Below are 18309 nucleotides of genomic sequence, written 5' to 3'. Positions count from 1 at the left end.
TGGGATAGCAAAACACTTTAATCACAGATGTTGCAATTTTATCACTTACATCACTTCCCTATCATGTGGAAGGTGTGATGTGGCCTGGGAGAGACAGTGTAGTGGTTCCAGCCATGTGCAGGGTTCTGGGGTCTTTTGGGCTCATTCCCACTACTCGATGGAGAGAAGGGTGCCTGGATTCTGATGCAGACCCCCCATTCCCCCAGCATCTTTTCTGTACTATGTTTACCTCTGARGTTTCCTCAGCTACAGGACCTGCTGCTACCCCCTGCAGACCACCTTGTTGATTCTGGTTTAGTTGTGCCATTGTCTGAGCTCACCATCAGCTTCTTTGACGTTCTGGCCGAGTCTGGACTGTTATTAAGGACACGTGRTTGATCACACTTCAACCATTCTAGTACAGCAACCAATTAACATTCCTAGGCTAGTCAGCATGGCTAACAGCAACAGGAATCCTATCTGCATTACAGAAATCTAACATTTCCTTTCCCTCCTGTTAGACATAAAGGTTATGCAGACACAAAGGGCMAAATGTGATGTTTTGGTTACAGTCACCTCCTACTAAGGGGTTCTCTGCAGATTCAACCATATTCCACTTTCAGATTGTTTCACAGTTGATCCTGTCTTCTAATTAAAAAACCCAATCATCAATACAGCCAYAGGAAAGTGCTGTCTGTGCTCAGCAGACAGTGAAACAGTTAACTCTCAGAACAGACACASCCCTACCTTAGCTTGTTAGGTCAGGTACAGGGAAAGTTTTAACTAGATATGGGCGTGAAGATGACAACTGAAGTCTTGCTTGGTACATTTAAAGCAAAAGATGTTATTTTGTTGTACAACACACAGTTAAGTATTTTCTTTTTACTACACTGAAAATGGGCCAGCTGCCTGATTTTGCATTTAGGATTCTCAAGAAATGATGCAAAATTAACCTTTTTTCATGTTATTCTATTACTAAGTGAAAATAAAAGGAAGGAAAGAATTTTAAAAGCAGAAAATATATTAGCTATACTGAGRCTATGCTGAATTTACTTACTGGATACTGCATGCCAGCTGCAGCAATCAAAACAGATGACTGATGTAAAAGCATWGGAAAAACATGCAAAAGCACAAGTCACAAGTCTGGTGTAAAGTCTCTCTAATAAATACAATATAGCCAGATCCTGTGTCCCAAAATTCCAAATTAAACAGCAAAAAACTTTTAAAAGAAACTTAATAGATAGACTTACTTCTAAGCACTATGGATTTAAAAGATTGTAATCACGCTACAAAAGGCAACGACTATATTCTAAATCACATAGTTATGACAACTGAAATTCAGTTCAAGGTGGTGATCCCAGTTGAACTCTTGGATGGACAACATCTCTTTAAATCAGAGCTTTTTCTCTTAAGAATAGGTGGCAAGGTGCTTTGACATACTTCTATCTTTATTTAACAAGTACTTTGTTGCTTTTCTCTAAAGACTTGCATTGATTTTATCTAGTAAAACTGTTCAGTTTTGTAAAAGGGACCCTGGGAAAGTTGTGCATCTCTAGAAATGCAGGAAATGGCAGATTTAATGCATTGTTAGTTTTCCTAGAGTGCTTTATATACATAAATAAGAGCATATCAAAGTATTGTTTCTTTCTAYCTGTTGGTATTTGGGTTTGCCATTGACACTAAAATGGGAGGAGCTGTCAACTCCCTCARGGGCAGAGGCCCTGCATAGACCTTGACAAATTGATGGGCAATCACCAACCAYATGAAACTTAACAAGGGCWGGTGGTGGGTTCTGCACCTGGAACAGGGCAACCCTGGCTGTTTATGGACTGGGGAGCAACAGTGGAGAGCAGCTGTGGGAAGGGACCTGGAGGTCCTGGCTGATAGCAGGYTGGGTAAGAGTCAGCAGTGCCCTGGYAGCCAGAAGGGCCACTCRTGTCCTGGGGTGCATCAGGCCCAGCATCACCAGCCAGGCCAGGGAGGTGATTGTCCTGCTTTGYTCTGCACTGGGGCAGTCTCGAGTCCTGGAGGCAGTTTTAGACACCAMAACATAAAAAAGACATTAAGCCTTAGAGAGGGTCCAAAGGAGGACCAYGAGGATGGTGAAGGATCTGGAGGGGAAGCCTTATGAGGAGTGGCTGAGGACATTTGGTTTGCTCAGCCTGCAGAAGAGGAAAYTGAGGGGAGACCTCACTGCAGTCTTTCACATCTCTTMACTCTTSTGACCAGTGACAGGACTCAAGGAARTGGCATGAAGCTGARTCAGGGAGGCTTAGGCTGGGTATCAAGAAAAGGTTTTTCACCCAGAGAGTGGCTGGGCACTGGAACAGGCTCCCCAGGAATGTAGTTGGAGCCTGACTTCAGGAAGCATTTGAAGAACACTCTCAGGCACTTGGTGGGATTCTTGGGGTGCCCTGTTCAGGGCCAGGAATTGGACTTAATGATCTTGATGGGTTCCTTCCAATTCAACATATTCTATGATTTGTAGAAATAATTTTCATTTTGGAAGAGAGGTTTTCTTCAATTGTAGTATTCCATCAAATATAATTTTCTGCAGTTCTGATGTGTACAGGGGATTACACAAAATGCAAGGCTTTCTCACAGATATTAAACTCTATTGCACCTACAAGACTCAATAATATTACCAAAATGATGCTTGTGTTTTGGAAGGGGCTTTGACTGCAACATGTCCATTCTTCTAGACTTCTCAGCTCTCTGGAATGAAACAAACAGCTCAGTGAAGCATTAAACCTTGCTTAGGCTTGGTTTGCTTTACCTGAACCAAGGTGAATAAGAGTCATAACGGTAGTATAGCCATGAAGCAGGTCATCTTTTATGTCATTACATTCTCTTAATACGAAATTCCCAGTAACTATTCGATCACATCCTATTTCCCCATGTCCAAAAAAGCCAAAGAGGGGTACATTTGGAAAAAACTTCCTAAATGCATCTGCTTCCATATTCCTTTTGGTTTTGTAATGCCCATATCCTCTGCCAACACAYGCAAACATGAAGCCAATGGTGTTGTGCTCGGGGATGTTTGCTGCTTTGAGACGCTGCATGGCCGCTTCTGCCGTCCTCTCATCAGCCACGTCCTGGTCTAACAGAACAGTGGCACTCTGGATCTGGGGACCGCTGAAAGCCAGCCCAACCACGCCGCAGGCATCACCGGGCTGGGCATGGTTACTGAAAGGCAACAGGCACTGAATTAGACAATGTTTTGGGGAGACCACATCTCACTAAACTTCTGCTGCATAGATTGAAAGCAGCCAACATGGCAGTGATTCTGATACCACCCAAAGTTAAAAAGCAAACCAAAGAACTCACAGTTTAGCTATGTTTTTTTTATAGCAACCTTTCACAAGGAAAATCTTCCCCAACCACCAGGAGGCATTAAGCATAAACTTGTTTCACACATGTCAAATTTAGCAGTTGGTGTATGTCACAGCTCTGTAATTCCAACTAAACCATCAGTTAAACTTAAAACAAGCAAAGGCACTCAGGATTTATACATGGAAGCAGGGCAGCAGTCAGTAAAGGGTTCGGATTCATGTTGCTTTAAGTTGGTTGGCCAGGACATAYGGGGTTAAGTAGTTACGTACTTAACCTTTATCTGCAGTGACTTTATATAAGGTCAGCTCTCTTATCTGGGGCAATGGTGMAGTTGGCAAAATCAGATGTAAGAAAAAGCTTGATATTAATATGGACTGCAGACCTCCATGGCATGAGAGGAGCCTGTGGGCATGGCTGTACAGGACATAGTACCACATCCTTCAACAGCAATAGCGGATCAGGAGTTCTCCTGGGGCACAGCTATGGCTCCGTGCTGTGAGCCAAACTGAGGAAGATACACAAACACATGTTCACATCATGGGCTCCATCACAAATGAATGGGGATTCCATTTACCTGCAYTCAGAGATGAAATGCTGACTGCAGTAAACACACAAAGGTATCTAAAGCTGGAAATCTCGTTTTCAGTGGGTTTCTCCTAGCTGGGTTATCAGAATCCAGTTTGTAACACAGCCATACAAAACTTTCAGCTTTTCTGGSTACATTACAAAGTAGCAGTTGGGACATTCTTCCCTTTAAGAAATCATTATTTTACTACTGTTAACAGGCATTTCCATTATGATTAGAATAGACTATAGATCTACAATGTTTCTCTCATTTAAAATCTTCTTCATCATTTACCTTGAAAAAAAATACCTACTTCTCAGAGGTCAGTGATGTAAAGCTCTCCACTTGGCCTCCAGCCAGRATGATACTCTTCTCATTCAATGGATTGACTATTTGATGAAGAAATCGAGTAGCTCCCGTCCTCCAGGAGTTGTAGCCAAACAGAAGAACAACACGGAGATCTGGGTTATTCTTCAAACCTACAAAAAAAACCCAACACTGATTCTTGTATTTTTAAATGCTGAACTCTGAAGCCCAACCATCCTAGTTTCTCCTCAAATAATACATCACACCTCTCTCTGAACAGCTCTGTTTGAAATGTAATGAAGGTAATTGGAAACTGATACTCCAGATAACTTAACCTTAATACTCCAGGGATTGGGAGGAGCAGAGATGCACAATACCAGCTGTAGCCCCACAGTGACTCTTGAGACCAGTACAGAAGCTGCTGGTGCCACGCATAATTCCAGACTGGCACCTCAAAGAGCAGCACAGCATCTCACAAAACCCCAAGTAAAGGAGAGAAAAATTATATACCTGCTTCRGCAAATTTACTTTCATCAAAGACTCTGTTCTTCACATCTTTAGAAAAGTGGAAGGTGTGAATTTTCACCCCATCAATTTTGGGAAACAACAGAGCAAATCCAGCTTCGCCCTCTTCAATTTCTTGAGGCTGATTGCTGCTTGAACCCATCGGAGTAACTACAGAGAGAAAACCAAGCATYTTGTGTTCAGGGGTTCTAATACTTTCATTTACACTGTAACATGGGTAGAAAGAGGTTGAACAGCTCAGGTGATACATAACAATCTATTTCCATAACGACTTATCTAACTGAGAATTAGTGTGATTTTTTTTTGATGTTTTGGAAAGATGAAGCATATGTATGTCCTGCTGGCTATGGATCATGCTGAAGTCACTTTGGACAAGGAGATGTGGACATATTTAGACATGTCCCCCCCAGTCAYACCAAATATAAAATACTAGGAAAACAAGAACAGTGCCTTCCTATCAACTTCTGCAGGCACACAAACATGCTCAAGTTCTTAAGGTGTCATACAAGCATTAGATGACAGTRTARAGCTAACTGACCCAAATATTGGGAGTGTATTATTAAATTATGGCAGTGACAACAACCAATTACCCTACCTATGAATTCAAGGTGTGAAACTATAAAAAAAAATCAACCTTCTAATGATTTAGAAGAGTGAAGCATGATAAAATGCCAAGGGAGGCTATGAATTTTCCATAGTTACTGCATACGTCCCCTGCTAGACCATTACAAATAGATATATACCAGGATGTCCTGTACTATTAGTCACAATGTGACTAAAACATATACATAAATCTGAGCAACATTCAGTAAGTGTATAAATGTGCCAGGGAAAGCTGCCTGCCCAATTAAACCAATGCTTAATTATAACTGCAACACATCTAGTAAGCTGCGTGTCACTTAGCAGTGACACTATGAACTCTTTAAACAGAAGCCAGTGCTAAACAAGATGAGAGGTGACATCTTCAAGCTGATCTCTCAAAAACCCACACATTTGGCTCCTACCTACAATCCCTGGGGTGACCAGTCCAAGAACCTGACATCGCTTTGGCAACAACTTTTCAAGTGCAAGTGCTGTTTCCTTACTGTTTCTTTTTCTGGCTGTTAAAATAAGAAGAGACAAAAAAAACCTATCAGAGAGCAGTAAAAGTGTGTTCTGAGCAAATCTCACAGCCAAACCCGTCTTGCTTAACCAATGCTGCCCATCAGTGGCCGCCCTGGTAACAGCACGCAGGTCTGTGCTGTTTCCTGAGAGCATAGGGCTGCCGGCAGGCAAACACACTCAGCGTCTGCCACAGAAGGGAAAGGAGTCCATCTGTACACATGAACACAGACACATGAGCTGCTTCCTACCACAAATGCAACATTACACAGTCACAGGTTCTGCAAAAGATTTACTTCCCATTGAAACTAAAACTCAGACAACTCCCTTTCGATTATKCTCTACTTACAACCCACACATTTCTTGAAGTGGAATCAAGTTAKGTACAGACTTYACCTTTCTTTTGCTCATGACAATCCTCATGCCCGCTGAATGTCTCTGCATCAGCRATGTAGAGCACGGTCTGGGGTAGCACATGCACCTCCTGCAAAGATACAGGAGAAGGAGTAGAAGAGACCCGGAGTGAGTGATGGGAAAGTGGAGTCAGAAACTGATCCTGCTCCACTAGCAGCCCATGCTGGTCCCCTTTCCCCTCACCAGGCTTCAACCTCCCATTAGCCTCAGAAGTGCCCAGATTTATCTAATGAATTGGAAGCATAGMCAGTGAGCTGACCCAAATCTCACATGAGCAAGAACAGCTCTGCAAACTATCCCCATGGCTCTGCTCCATCTTCTAGCATTATTTAAACTCCTTGCAAACATGGCTGTCAGTTTCTGCTATTCATCAGTGCAGATGCTGGGAAACACTGTGTAGAAGCACTTCTGGCCTTTTTTGTTCCGATTGGTTTAACACTGATCTGCTGAGGCCTCGATGTAGTGCTTAAGACCCTGAAGACCCACACCAGGTTTAATACCGGAAAGGAATCCCGCCAGACAGAGAGATCCTGCAATGTTTCCTCAGTGTCTCCCAGCCTATAAGGGTTTACCGCTTAACAAGATTCCCGAGATGAACAGATGTGCCCTAAACTGCAAATCCTCGGCGTTTTGATTGGTGTATTAACCGGCAACACTGGAACTGTCAAAACCAGTTACTCCTCCGAAGCCGTCCCTTTTATAAGCGGCTGGAAAAAGTGCCGTCAGTGTTTACAGAAGAAGCGCCTTCAGTGTTTACAGAAGAAGTGCCGTCAGTGTTTACAGAAGGCCCTGATCTCGCGCCCCCTCAGGCCGCCCCTCGCGCCCCTCACCTCGAGCTCGCGGGCCAGCGCGCGCACCAGCGTGTGGCTCTCTGAGGGGCCCGGCTCCAGCGCCGACACCCACGCGATTCGCTGCCGCGTCCGCAGCGTCCGCCGGGCGCACTCCCTCCACAGCCGGCACACGCTGCAACACAACACGGACACGCCGCGTTGGCCGCGCCGCCCCCGCGAACCGGAGCCGGCTGCCGCCCACCCCACGGCCCCGGCCCTTACCAGGCGGCGCGCAGCAGCGCCTTGGTGGGTAGGAAGCCGAGGACGCGCTCCACCACCTCGGCCAGGTTGGCGAGGACGAAGCCACTCTTGGTCTCGGACTCCATGGCCCCGCCGCCACCCCGCTCCCGCCGCGCTCCGAGCGCCCTGCGTCACCCGCGCGCCGCCGCGCCTGAGGTAACTTCCGGTCAGCGCCCACGGGCACGGGCCCCAAGCTGGCGCCGCCTGGCGGCGGGGAGGACCCGCCCGGCTCYCATCTCCCCCCTCCCTCGAGCCCCSAGCCCCAGCACGGACACAGCGCTTCGTAAAATGCTTTTTATTCATAAACTTGATGCAAGTTTACAAATTACTGTACATTGCCAAGGAACTCTGCCAGAAGAAATGGAACCCAAACAGAAGCATGCGCCGAAGGGCGCTGTGCCCGGACAGCGGCACAGCCCCGGCTGTCACCCACCGCACCGGGCGACAACACGCACTGGAAGCGGTGCCAAACCTCTCCCATCGTTTCTTTCGAGCTAGAAAACTGGATCTAGAAGCAAATGCACAAGGACCCGCGGGTGCCTGATAGAGAAAAGAGCACAAGTTTGATAGTCAACCAAAAAGAAACCATAACAAAAACATGCTTCTGCACCTCTAAAAGTGCTTAATCCATGGAACACACCCTTAGCTCGGCCCCGAGGGTGCACAGGCCTAATGACTAGTACTACAACCAAAATAGAGTCGATTTCGGTAAGGCAATGGAATTGTGTAAGTACACAGACCCAGATTCATCTCCTAATAAAGAAAAAACAGTTCCCATTAGTCTTTCAATGACAAAACCACCGTCATGACTATGGCAGCATTTCTAACGCCTCTGAATCGGTTGACATGTTTTTGTACTTTAGTGTAGCTTTTATATAAAAATTTTTCACTCAAGGACTTTCATCTCAATTTGTGCCAATCACTTTATAAGTTCATTAGTTTAGAAATGATTGCAGCAACCCGTTAATAAAATGGAACACCTAAAAAGGTTTTTAGTATTTTAAATAACTTCAAGCTTCATACTGCGGCTCTTCTTGTTAAGGAGGTTGAGCCAACAAGTAGCAGGAACAGCCCAGCAAGTTCTGATGCCCCAGTGGAAGTGACTAGTTACAAGGTTTTATTGGCACAGCCTTGCTCTGAATAACAACAAAAAAAACAAAAGAAAACAAAAAAAGAAAAAAAACCCCAAAAATTTAAGATAATCTAAACAAAGAGCATCTTTTCCAATAAACAGTTCATATTCTCATACAGCCATGAAAAATGTTTAATGACTTAACATACATGTGTTTTTCCTATACCATTAATTTGGAAATACTACAAACGCTGTCATTTTAGACCAGAAAAACTATTGTGATTTGCAAGACCTGACATTTCCTAAAACAGTATTAAACAATGTATTAAATTTCTTGGCTTTAAATGAAACAATACAACGCAAGTCTCTGCAGTCTGCATTTTGCAAAAGGTAAGAAATACACAGAAGTGTGTGAACAACTCACTCTTATTGAATGATCTTTAGTAGTAAATTGATAGCCTGTTGCAGGGAGAGCTTATGCTTTCAAATAAAAAAAGGGAGAAAGGAGGGTGTGGCCCAAATATGCTTAATCCATAAGAACAAATATGGTAAAGGCCCAAACTGCTCAGTCCAGATACCTAAGAAGAGCGGAATGGTAAGGCTGTAACTTATACTGTACGTGTCAGTTGACAGATTATCCACTAACTTATCTAATAGCTAAAGTCCTCAGTACAGCTGTTATAGGGGCACTCATAGCTTGAGTCTGTGTGTTGGAAAACATAGAAAAGAACTTGTTTTGTTGACATTGGTCCAGGTATACAGCAGTCCTCAGCGTTAGCCATCTTCTTTTGGAGGAGTGTACCAGCCTGTGGAGAACAGAGACACGTTAGGTACCAACACTGCTGTGTCCACACCATCCTACTCTTCATCTGGGGGAGACAAGCCTAACCTGGCTCATTCCTTCCCTCCTAAAGCAGGCCAGCTCAGCAACATCCAGTGCCCTAAATRCTAGTAACCAGCAGTGGCAGACAAACCATGTGGCACACTCCAGATCAGGCCCAGTATTTGGGTGGCAGATTTTTGTGGCAGYAGCTATCTTGAGCTGGACAAGCTGGACACCAACAAGAAGAAACTGCTGAAGGAGGAACATTGCTCTAACCAAACTGAATARAACAGAGGTAAAACTGCCAAGTCTTCAAGCTACTTAAAGCACAGACACACAAACATGACTGCACTGGGACACTTATATAAATCTCATTTTGTGWACTGCAGAGTTAGGCACACATAAGCAATCAAAGTTTATCCGACTTCTGCAAATCTTACTGTAGGAATAAGCTCAGAAATGTCAGTTGAATAACTGGTCTCCTGACATAATYTGGCATGTTTAGCAGCTGAATCATACCTGATCAAGTGGGTACAGCTTTTTCTAGRGACCTCCAGAGCTCCAGTCTTAATTCTCCCAGCCCTCTTGTAAAATTTTTTCTAACTGTGTGTACAGTGACTACAGGACCTATTTGTGATGTCCCAGAGAGCAGGTAGCAGCTGTAAGCTCAAGACACCTTTCACAGCAGCACTGAGGGCTGTGAATGTTTTGTGTACAGCTCCTGAGGCAGGACTGATCATTTGTAGCACATAGATAAAAGTAAACAGGCAGCCAGCCTGGCTGTTGTAGCAAACTAAATAAAGCAAAAGATTCAATTAATGGCAAGATCAAAATATTGCAAAATTGGAGAGCATATTAAAATCATTATCTCCGATCTCCTCCCAAGTGTACAGGTGTTATGCTCCATTTTAGCAGYAGGGAAGCTGAGGTGCTCACTGCAKTCACACTGAAAYACACTCTGGTGTTCACAGCAACCTGAATTCCTGGAGGACACTGTGTCCAACCCAGTGTGAAGAACATCATGGAAGTGGTAAGTGGACTAAGTCCCTCATCACAAGATCAGGGTGCCAATTCGGCTGACTATCTTTATGTAACATGTAAGCTACTTAAACCTGTTAAAGCTTCAGGCCATTTATTATCTTCTCATACTGTCACAGTAAATTCAATTATACCTAAAGCATTKATACACACGTTTTATGCACCAGAGAACTTCAAATAGAGTAAAAAGCCCAAACTGAAACAGTGTGGCTCCCTGTTCTATTATACAGTTTCCAAGCTAGTGCACCTCACTTGGACTTCTTGTATTCTTTTGTCTGGGGTCTTTTTCCATTTTATCTGTTCCATAATCATTAGAACCACTAGGCTCTTGCCACATTGAAACAAAATCTTTCAGGGARCAGGACAAATTTCCAGCAGATAGTCCAGCAATATTAAGACCCTTTAAAGCTACAGTAACAATGAAGTTCTTAGATCAACTGGCTGAAAAGGAAATGGAGCTGCCTTTCAAGAAGCAATAGGAACACATGGAGCATCCCAATAAGCTGGAAAAGTTGCAATGACTGCAGTCAAGGTAAGCACTACTGTCTTTCTAGTGCAAGAAGGAAAGAAGGAAAAAACATTGATGGTCTCCCCAAGCCAAAGTAAGACACTGTCACTTCAAGTTTCTCTGTGGCCAAACACCAACTCCCAGGGTGCTGTGCAGACAAGAACAAAGTGATTAAGAACATACATACCATTTTTCTCATGTATTTGTACTAGTGACTTATAGGACTGCTGTGCTCTTGCTAGATTATATTGATTCTGAAAGGAAAATAAAACTAACATAAAAACCTGCATCTAGACATGAAAGACTTGAAAGCAAYTTTACAAGGAAATTCTACAGTGGGCTTAGAAATAAACACCATGCACAATGTTAGAACATTTCTGGCTTTCAAGATTCTCTTCTAAGAGGCAAAAATTCTTAATCCTCCCAATCCCTATTCTCCTTCCCTCCCCCCCTGCCAATAAGGAGAGCAAAAAGTCTAACTGCTTAAATACCCTGCCCATCCCAAGGCTTCATCCACCTCATATGCTCATAATTACATAACAAATTCTTAATTGCCAATRAAATACTGATACAGGCATCAGACAACTCAAAATGAAAATATATCTGCAATAACAATTCTGTCATTAAGCATCTTCTATGCAAGTTAGCAAAGAAATGGAAGCCCAACTGTGATCTGCATAATTRATAAACACAGCACATTTACCTTATTGGCTCCAAACTGTACTCTGGCTTTTCCTTTGACTAAAGTGGCATTGATCTGCATGATGACTGACTCTATTGAGTAGGCACTGCTCCAGCCCTGGAGGAGGAAAGGAATATTAACATTCAACATGTACTTGCTTCTTGTGCTCACCTTGCAAATCTATTTTGGAATGTGTGCCATGAGATTTTTTTTTTCTGGCAATCCAGTTTTAATTTTAACAATTTCTTTCCAGTTAACTTTTAYTTTCCACAGAAAATCTGTAAAATTATATACAGTTGTTGTACTAAGAACTCGTAAGAAGAATGAAAAGGCTGATTCACATTTCCAAAATACAGCAAGACAGAAACAAAAAAGCTCCATCCTTACAGCACTGACACATTTACAGCAATGTCACAACACAAATTACAAATTCTTGTTCCAAGAAGCAGAAAAGACTGATCTCAAAGAAATCAATTCAGTAAAAGCTATGAGACTTTGGCTCATCTCTGGCATTGCTTTACCTGCCGGAGCGAACAAGAGTTCTTGCCTGAGCCTGCAAGCAACTTCATCCATTTATTTATTTGATAGAGAAAATCCCCCTATCTRCACAAGAATCATCTATGCTTATAATCTCCTGTATCCCTCACTTCTCCAAAGCTGGCTTTGTGCAGCTGAAGAAGCTTCTGGAAAAGAAAACAATGTGTTTTGCTCCCCAGAACTCTCTCTTCACACTGCCTTCCTCACAGAAATTCTGAGAAGTTGAAGTGCTCTCACTTCCTGCTCTTCCTTAGAAGCCATCAAAGGTAGAAAAGATCTCAAACAAGACCAGCAAGGCAAATTTAATTCCACCATGTTTCCTTTGGCTTGTGCAATTTATTCCACACAGGGATTCYTCAACTCAGAGAAAACACCTATTTTCATTATTTTAAGGCATGCTTTATTATCCAGATAACAGAGTCCATATTCACCTGTTTAGTAAGAAGTTCCATGCATAATGCACCTCCACCTAGGACATACCTAATGAAAGAAAATATATTTGACACCAGTTAGTAAAAAGATGCAACTGYTTACAGCACCTTAAACTCTTGCCAGCTTGTTTGTTAATTCTTTCTTCATAAAGCTGAAATGCCCTTTAACAGTAATATTGTAACTAGCTAGCCATTTTATACTCAGGCAAAGAAGATTAGCATTRTGAGACAAAAACCAAAGTTGTTTGCTAAGTAGACTTAGTTTAAACCTTTGACTGAGCTGGCCTGCACAACTGCAGAGACCATGGAAAAAGGAAAGTTACTTTTCATGGCTACCCTCTCTATATATAATACTGATGTGTAGGTAAAAGAAACCAACGAAATTCAATTCAGTAAAGAAATTTCACACCATTTTCAAACAATRTAGGAGCACCTATAAATAACAAGAGATAATCAGATCTTTGCTTGTTCTTTTCCTGTAAATCACTTTCTAATTTCAGTAACACTTCATCCATTGACTGGGACTCAGCAGAGCACCTGAGCACCAACCACAAAACCTGGACTGAGGGGGGAGAATTTACCACTGCCAAAATCTGGTCTTCTCTATAAACAAGATGTTTAAACCTCATACATCCATATGACATTCAGAGGGAAACGACCACTGAAAAGCCATTCTTCTTTCATTCTACAAAGAAGTCTGAATACAACAAAATTAGAATCCAATGAATTTTCTGGTGTTTGGCTCTGCTCATTTAGTTTTGAGATARWTRGARYYCWYRWGRRYTCYAWYTAACTGCACTAACCATTTACTGAATTCAAAAAGGATACACAGCAATTCAAAACAAAGCAGAATCAGGACCAGCTATCACMTTTTGAAATGCAGGTATCATTTCCTGTCACCAGGAAATGCATAAAAGCCTTAGAAGGTGAATTTAATCTTGTCTCCATGGACATATACAAGTTTCCATGCCACAGACAGCACTTTAAATGTGTTTTAGATGACATTTAGATCATGTTTTCAACTAAATTTAGTATTTGAGCCTTAGCATTTGAGGAATTTTTAAACAAAAACTTTATGCCAGCAAGAGAGTTAAAAGTATACAACAAACTTAAGGCAACGCAGGGATCAAGACCTGCTCAAAGCACCAACCCAAAACACCCTGCAACARGAGAAGTAACAGCAATGTCAACTCTCCACAGAGGTCAGTTCTTCAATATTATGACAGGCAGGGAGTGTTTCAGCTTGCAACGTTTTTACCACAAAGCACAGTTTCTGTCAGGCAATTCAAACCTACCCTCCCGTGAGCACAGGAGACACCACTCGCACAAAGGGAGGATCAAAAGGGAAGTTATCCTGTAAACAAATAATAAAAATACACAGGTTAAGGAAAATACTGTGACTTTGGTTGTTTTAAAACCAAAATTTCAATTTGTCAAATCAGATTTTAAGTACCACAATTTTTCAGTTCTATAAAAGTTCCTTTTCCACAGTGCTGGCTAAAAAGCATTTTTTTGGGAAGAATGAGTGCCCAACTTAGAAGTTAGTTTTCTTTTATTTCCCCCTTTTTTATGCTATAGAGCCATCATTATTAYAAGTAATAGCTAAGGGTCATTTCAGTCACTTTCTAAAGTAAACCTCAAATTTAAATGCAGCATTTCATCCTACAGACACTTACCTTAAAAGAGAAGTTGAGTAAAATGTATTCTACACCTTCTTTTTCTTTTAAGACCTGAAGATCACTATGYAGTGGGCTATCAGGATCAACCCTATAAAAGCAGCAGGGGAGAGATCATGGATGAAGTTAATATTTTCGATACCTGTAAACAGTAATTCCTCTTGAAGACTACCTTTCTGTATTTGTAGTTTACAAACTGTAGTYTAAGGTGAACTGTGAGAAATTCTTGCTCCTTTTACAAAGTAAAAACTTTGCCACAAGTTCAGCATGAAAACTTGCTGCAATGTCTACATTCCCAACGCTATCAAGTGTTATTTAAAACACTGCACAAAATAAGCTCTTTATTTACAAAGAGCAATTTTAATTCTCTTCAGTTCAGTTGTGTTCAAATAAGAGGGGAGAAAAACAAGCAGGAAGACTGTAGTCATCTAGTTTTCAGCACATAGYTAGTGAATCCTTTATGGAATATGTAATTGTAGTTCTGCATCAGCTGTTAAAAGTAATCTSCATCAGCAAAAGTACTAAAGCCAGCAGCTTCTGCTCAGCAGAATTTCAACAACAGTTTGTTCCAAAATGCCACTGGTGAGCAGCCTGRCCATTAATTCAGACACTACTGGGTTAATCCCACCAAGCTCTGACACCCCATCAGCTTTTAAATAGAAGAAACTCATCAAAAACACCTGCAGCAAGCCAAAAGCATRTAAAACTAATCCTCTGCTACAGGTGAAACTACAAAGTGATTAAATCTCATTTCAGGATTCCTTGTGCAGTTTGTCCCCATTCTACCAGTGTGAAAYTATTTCAGAAAAAAATCTTCCAGTGCTTAGAAACCTCTCATTTCAAGCAATAGCTTGTGCTGGGCCAGTCCAAATGAACTTGTTCTAGTAACAACACTGGTCCTTCCTCACATGGGCTCTTTCCTCGGACATCTACCCCCTCAGCCACTCTGCACACAGTGCATTTGTTTTCAGACACTTTTTGCTGCAAGAAACAAACRCAACACTTATTCTCTTAGTCATTCTGGAAGGCAATTGCAGCATGTACTCCATTTCCTAGTTTCTGAAAGCAGAAAATGAGACCTGTTCACAGCACTTGAACAGAGGTTTSAAATCACTGCACAGTGGTTAGAGCACTTGGTTACAGAAGTGCTCAGATAGGAAAGGCCTCCTATAACGTGACACAGATTTCTCTGATGTGTCATTCCTGCCATTTTCAACCTCAAAACCTTCACACGCCCATGATTACATTAAGAAGAAAACCAAACTATTTCAGCAGCTGGTGACACAGTTTGCATGAGCCTCACCCCTAGGACAAGGCACCAATTCCTATGGGCAGTCTACTACAGAGCTGAAACAGCCCATGTCCTTGTCCTTATCCACCATGACTTATGGGAACTCATGGAAGCTCCTTCATCCATTGCCATGCTCTGCAGCCACCCAGCCTAGTTTGGGTAGRCTCTTCCTTTCTTTAGGGTACAGTATGGATGACAGAGACAATCATCTTATCAGGAATAATTTCACTCTAACACCTCTAGGTTTAAAGTTACTGAACTATGGATGTGACAAGGTAAGTTACGTACTGCTTTTCATTTTTTGTACTAGGTGATGAATTGTATAACTCACATTTACATGATAGCTGAAAGTTTAATTCCTATGTGTCTGTTCAACTATAAACAATTAATGACACTAAGGAACTTCTATTCCTTCCTCCACCTTGAATGAAACTGGAAGTTGCATTTTTCTGTCATTAAAAATAAATAAAAATAAAATCATGCAAAAACTCTTGGAAAAAAAAATTCATCATTTAAGGCTTTGTATTTTGGAGCAATTTCAGAAAGAGAATTGAACAGTAATGACAGTTAATGTAATACACACAGTGTTGGCAGTGCAAAGCAGGTCTGTCTTTTTGCCAGCTCAATTACTACAGTTCCATCTCTAGACATTTCTATGTATCAGAATTACAGCCACTGTTTAGTGGCTACAATTACCATTACTGCTATTAATACAGTAACACACTATTTTATATGCTCTGGCTAGAGATTCTCATTTATCAAGAGAATCGCTTCAGCAATAATAAAACAGATTGTTCAGAATATGAAAAAACTTTAATAACTTACTTGAGAAGCTTAACATGCCATTCATACAAGCTGTCATTCACCAGTTCCACTGAATATATCCCTGTAGAAATATTGGATGGAATTAATTATGCACTAGAAGTGTGATAAGATAAAACTTAGCAAAACCATTCTTTGCTGTTAAATACGAWTGTGTAGGTATAAGCAATGGGCAAGATACTGATACTGAGGCACTTCCTTCCTCCAGCAGCAGAAGCACTTCTGAGCTGCTACAAGGGAAAAAGTGTTTTCACTTCWATTAAAAAAACTCCACATGAATCAAATCTTTTTTTCTGACACTTCACCATTTCACCTTCAAACTTTCCACAACTACAACCTCAGCTTGCTTTTTACTCCCTGATTTTTACACCCAGAACACAGCCAACATGCATTTAAGACACTTCATAACACAGTTTGAGTATGCAGCATTTTATTTCACAGGCTCTCATCAGTACAGGCACACCAGGACAGCACACTGGACAGTATTTGCAGTGGAAACCCAAAAAAGGGGACACTGCATTGGATGAAGCACATTCCCAGMAGCTGACTGAAGAAGCAGAAAGATGCATCTAAAAAGCTGTCTGCAGGAACCAGCTGGTGATTTTCAGTGGYCTGTTYRTTTTAAGTMYKYTAAACAACAGTTGTGCATTTCACTSCCAGGGAAGGATGGATATTATCTGCCATTTTCTTGTATATTTAAGCTTCCTCCATAAATTTACAAGCAGCTCTGGAAARAGCAATAAATCTTTAACCACCAGGCAAGACTCAGAACATAGCACCAGTCATGTACAAAAGTTAAACTTCTTCCTTCACAGAATACTAATGCATACAGATAAAACCACTGTTATTAAACTTGCTACCTGGCCTAATATTTAACAGCAACTCTATTGCTGACCTAATTATTTGGAAATCATATGCAAAGGAGGAACCTGCCTAGKATTTCTGAAGGCAATACAACTACCAGACTGCAGTCACCACATTCTCCCCAAGGAACAGGTGTATTCATTTCTGACTTTTATTTTTCTAGAATAAAAATTATCTTGTAGTTGAAACTTGCAAGCATTATTACTTGGAGTATAGATGACATTTCAAGCTGTCCAAAAAGCATTTCAGAACTTGGCAAACAAGTTAAAGCACCCATGCTTTTTCTCCTTACTGAGTGCCACTAACAAGTGGGTACTGCAGCCAACAGCACAATTTCTAATTTTCCTATGTCTAGAATAACAATGTAGGCCTGAACACGTACTCTCTGTGCTCTCCATGTCCCTTTTAATCAACATCTAGTTCAGAGACACGACACTTCTGTTTGAGGATCAACCAAAGAAGCTATTAAGGCCTTTTTCCAATTTCTTAGATCCAAGGACACTACTTTCTGAACTAACCTTAGTGTAAGTCACAAACTGTAAGAATTTCAATTTGTACTGCTCTGATGTAACAACAAGAGTTGACAGTCARAACTCTGCTCATTGTCAACTCCCATTAATGAAAAATCTATTCCATTGTTGTATCCGGAATATTTTCTTCCACCTGCATCCAAATGTGAGCAAAGCCTGGAAAGAAGCAGCCTCTCAATATTATAGTTCTGGCCCCTAGTAAGAGCAGAGAATACTTATTACAGACAAGGGAACAAGTTACAGTAAGGACACACTGACCCCATCCTAAACACTGGCAGATCACAAGAGAACTTCCACCCCTTTGTTCACTCGCTATGGCTCCACCCCACTCCTGCACTCCTTCCACCATCCTGGGAGTCCTGGTCCTAGCCACAGCTCATGTACCAGTCCTTCAGCTGCAAGGCACGCACATTTTGCCAGCTTTCCCAGCAGGAAGAGCTGTACTCCTAAGAGCTGTGCTGCCCCTAAGCCAGAAGCTGCAAGAGAGCTCTCAGAGAGACAGCTCAGCTCAGAACTGACAGCACGAGCCTTAATACACAGGCTGGTTAACAATGCTACCCAAAGCTTAGGGAGGGTGTTGTTTGCTGTTTTCTGAATAACCAAGACGTGTTATTTGGAAGTAACTCATATGCTTTCTTKGTAATTTTGACAGTAAGAGGAAAAAAGTTCATGTCAAGAAGAATTTATCTGATTAACAGCAGTTTTTGAGACCTCTGTAATGAAGGACACAAGGTGGGTTTTT

The 18309-nt window shown here is 41.7% G+C and overlaps 2 protein-coding genes across 3 annotated transcripts in view; both read right to left on the bottom strand.

Annotated features, from left to right (window-relative positions):
* FBXO22 (F-box protein 22) lies at window positions 1-7444 on the bottom strand. The gene is made up of 7 exons (XM_057368699.1): window positions 7276-7444; window positions 7054-7186; window positions 6206-6293; window positions 5713-5808; window positions 4694-4858; window positions 4191-4356; window positions 1-3165 (listed from the first exon to the last, which is right to left on the bottom strand). The coding sequence occupies exons 1-7, from the start codon at window positions 7377-7379 to the stop codon at window positions 2736-2738; spliced, it is 1182 nt and encodes a 393-aa protein (XP_057224682.1). The 5' UTR covers window positions 7380-7444; the 3' UTR covers window positions 1-2735.
* A 135-nt stretch (window positions 7445-7579) lies between these two features.
* Window positions 7580-18309, bottom strand: part of UBE2Q2 (ubiquitin conjugating enzyme E2 Q2) — a 45375-nt gene continuing 34645 nt past the window's right edge. For both annotated transcript variants that reach the window (XM_057368697.1, XM_057368698.1), the window contains 7 exons: window positions 16177-16237; window positions 14061-14151; window positions 13680-13738; window positions 12385-12433; window positions 11438-11533; window positions 10922-10988; window positions 7580-9171 (listed from right to left, as the gene is read on the bottom strand). In XM_057368697.1, the coding sequence (XP_057224680.1) occupies window positions 9140-9171; window positions 10922-10988; window positions 11438-11533; window positions 12385-12433; window positions 13680-13738; window positions 14061-14151; window positions 16177-16237 (455 nt within the window). In that variant the 3' untranslated portion in view covers window positions 7580-9139. The remainder of the gene's footprint in view (window positions 9172-10921; window positions 10989-11437; window positions 11534-12384; window positions 12434-13679; window positions 13739-14060; window positions 14152-16176; window positions 16238-18309) is intronic.

Source organism: Malurus melanocephalus, unplaced genomic scaffold, assembly GCF_030028575.1.
Source record: "Malurus melanocephalus ecotype Western Australia unplaced genomic scaffold, MMel_1.1 scaffold_96, whole genome shotgun sequence".
In the NCBI taxonomy this organism is placed as follows: domain Eukaryota; kingdom Metazoa; phylum Chordata; class Aves; order Passeriformes; family Maluridae; genus Malurus; species Malurus melanocephalus.
The sequence above is the reverse complement of the archived record's forward strand: the minus strand, read 5'-3'. Positions and strand labels throughout refer to the sequence as shown.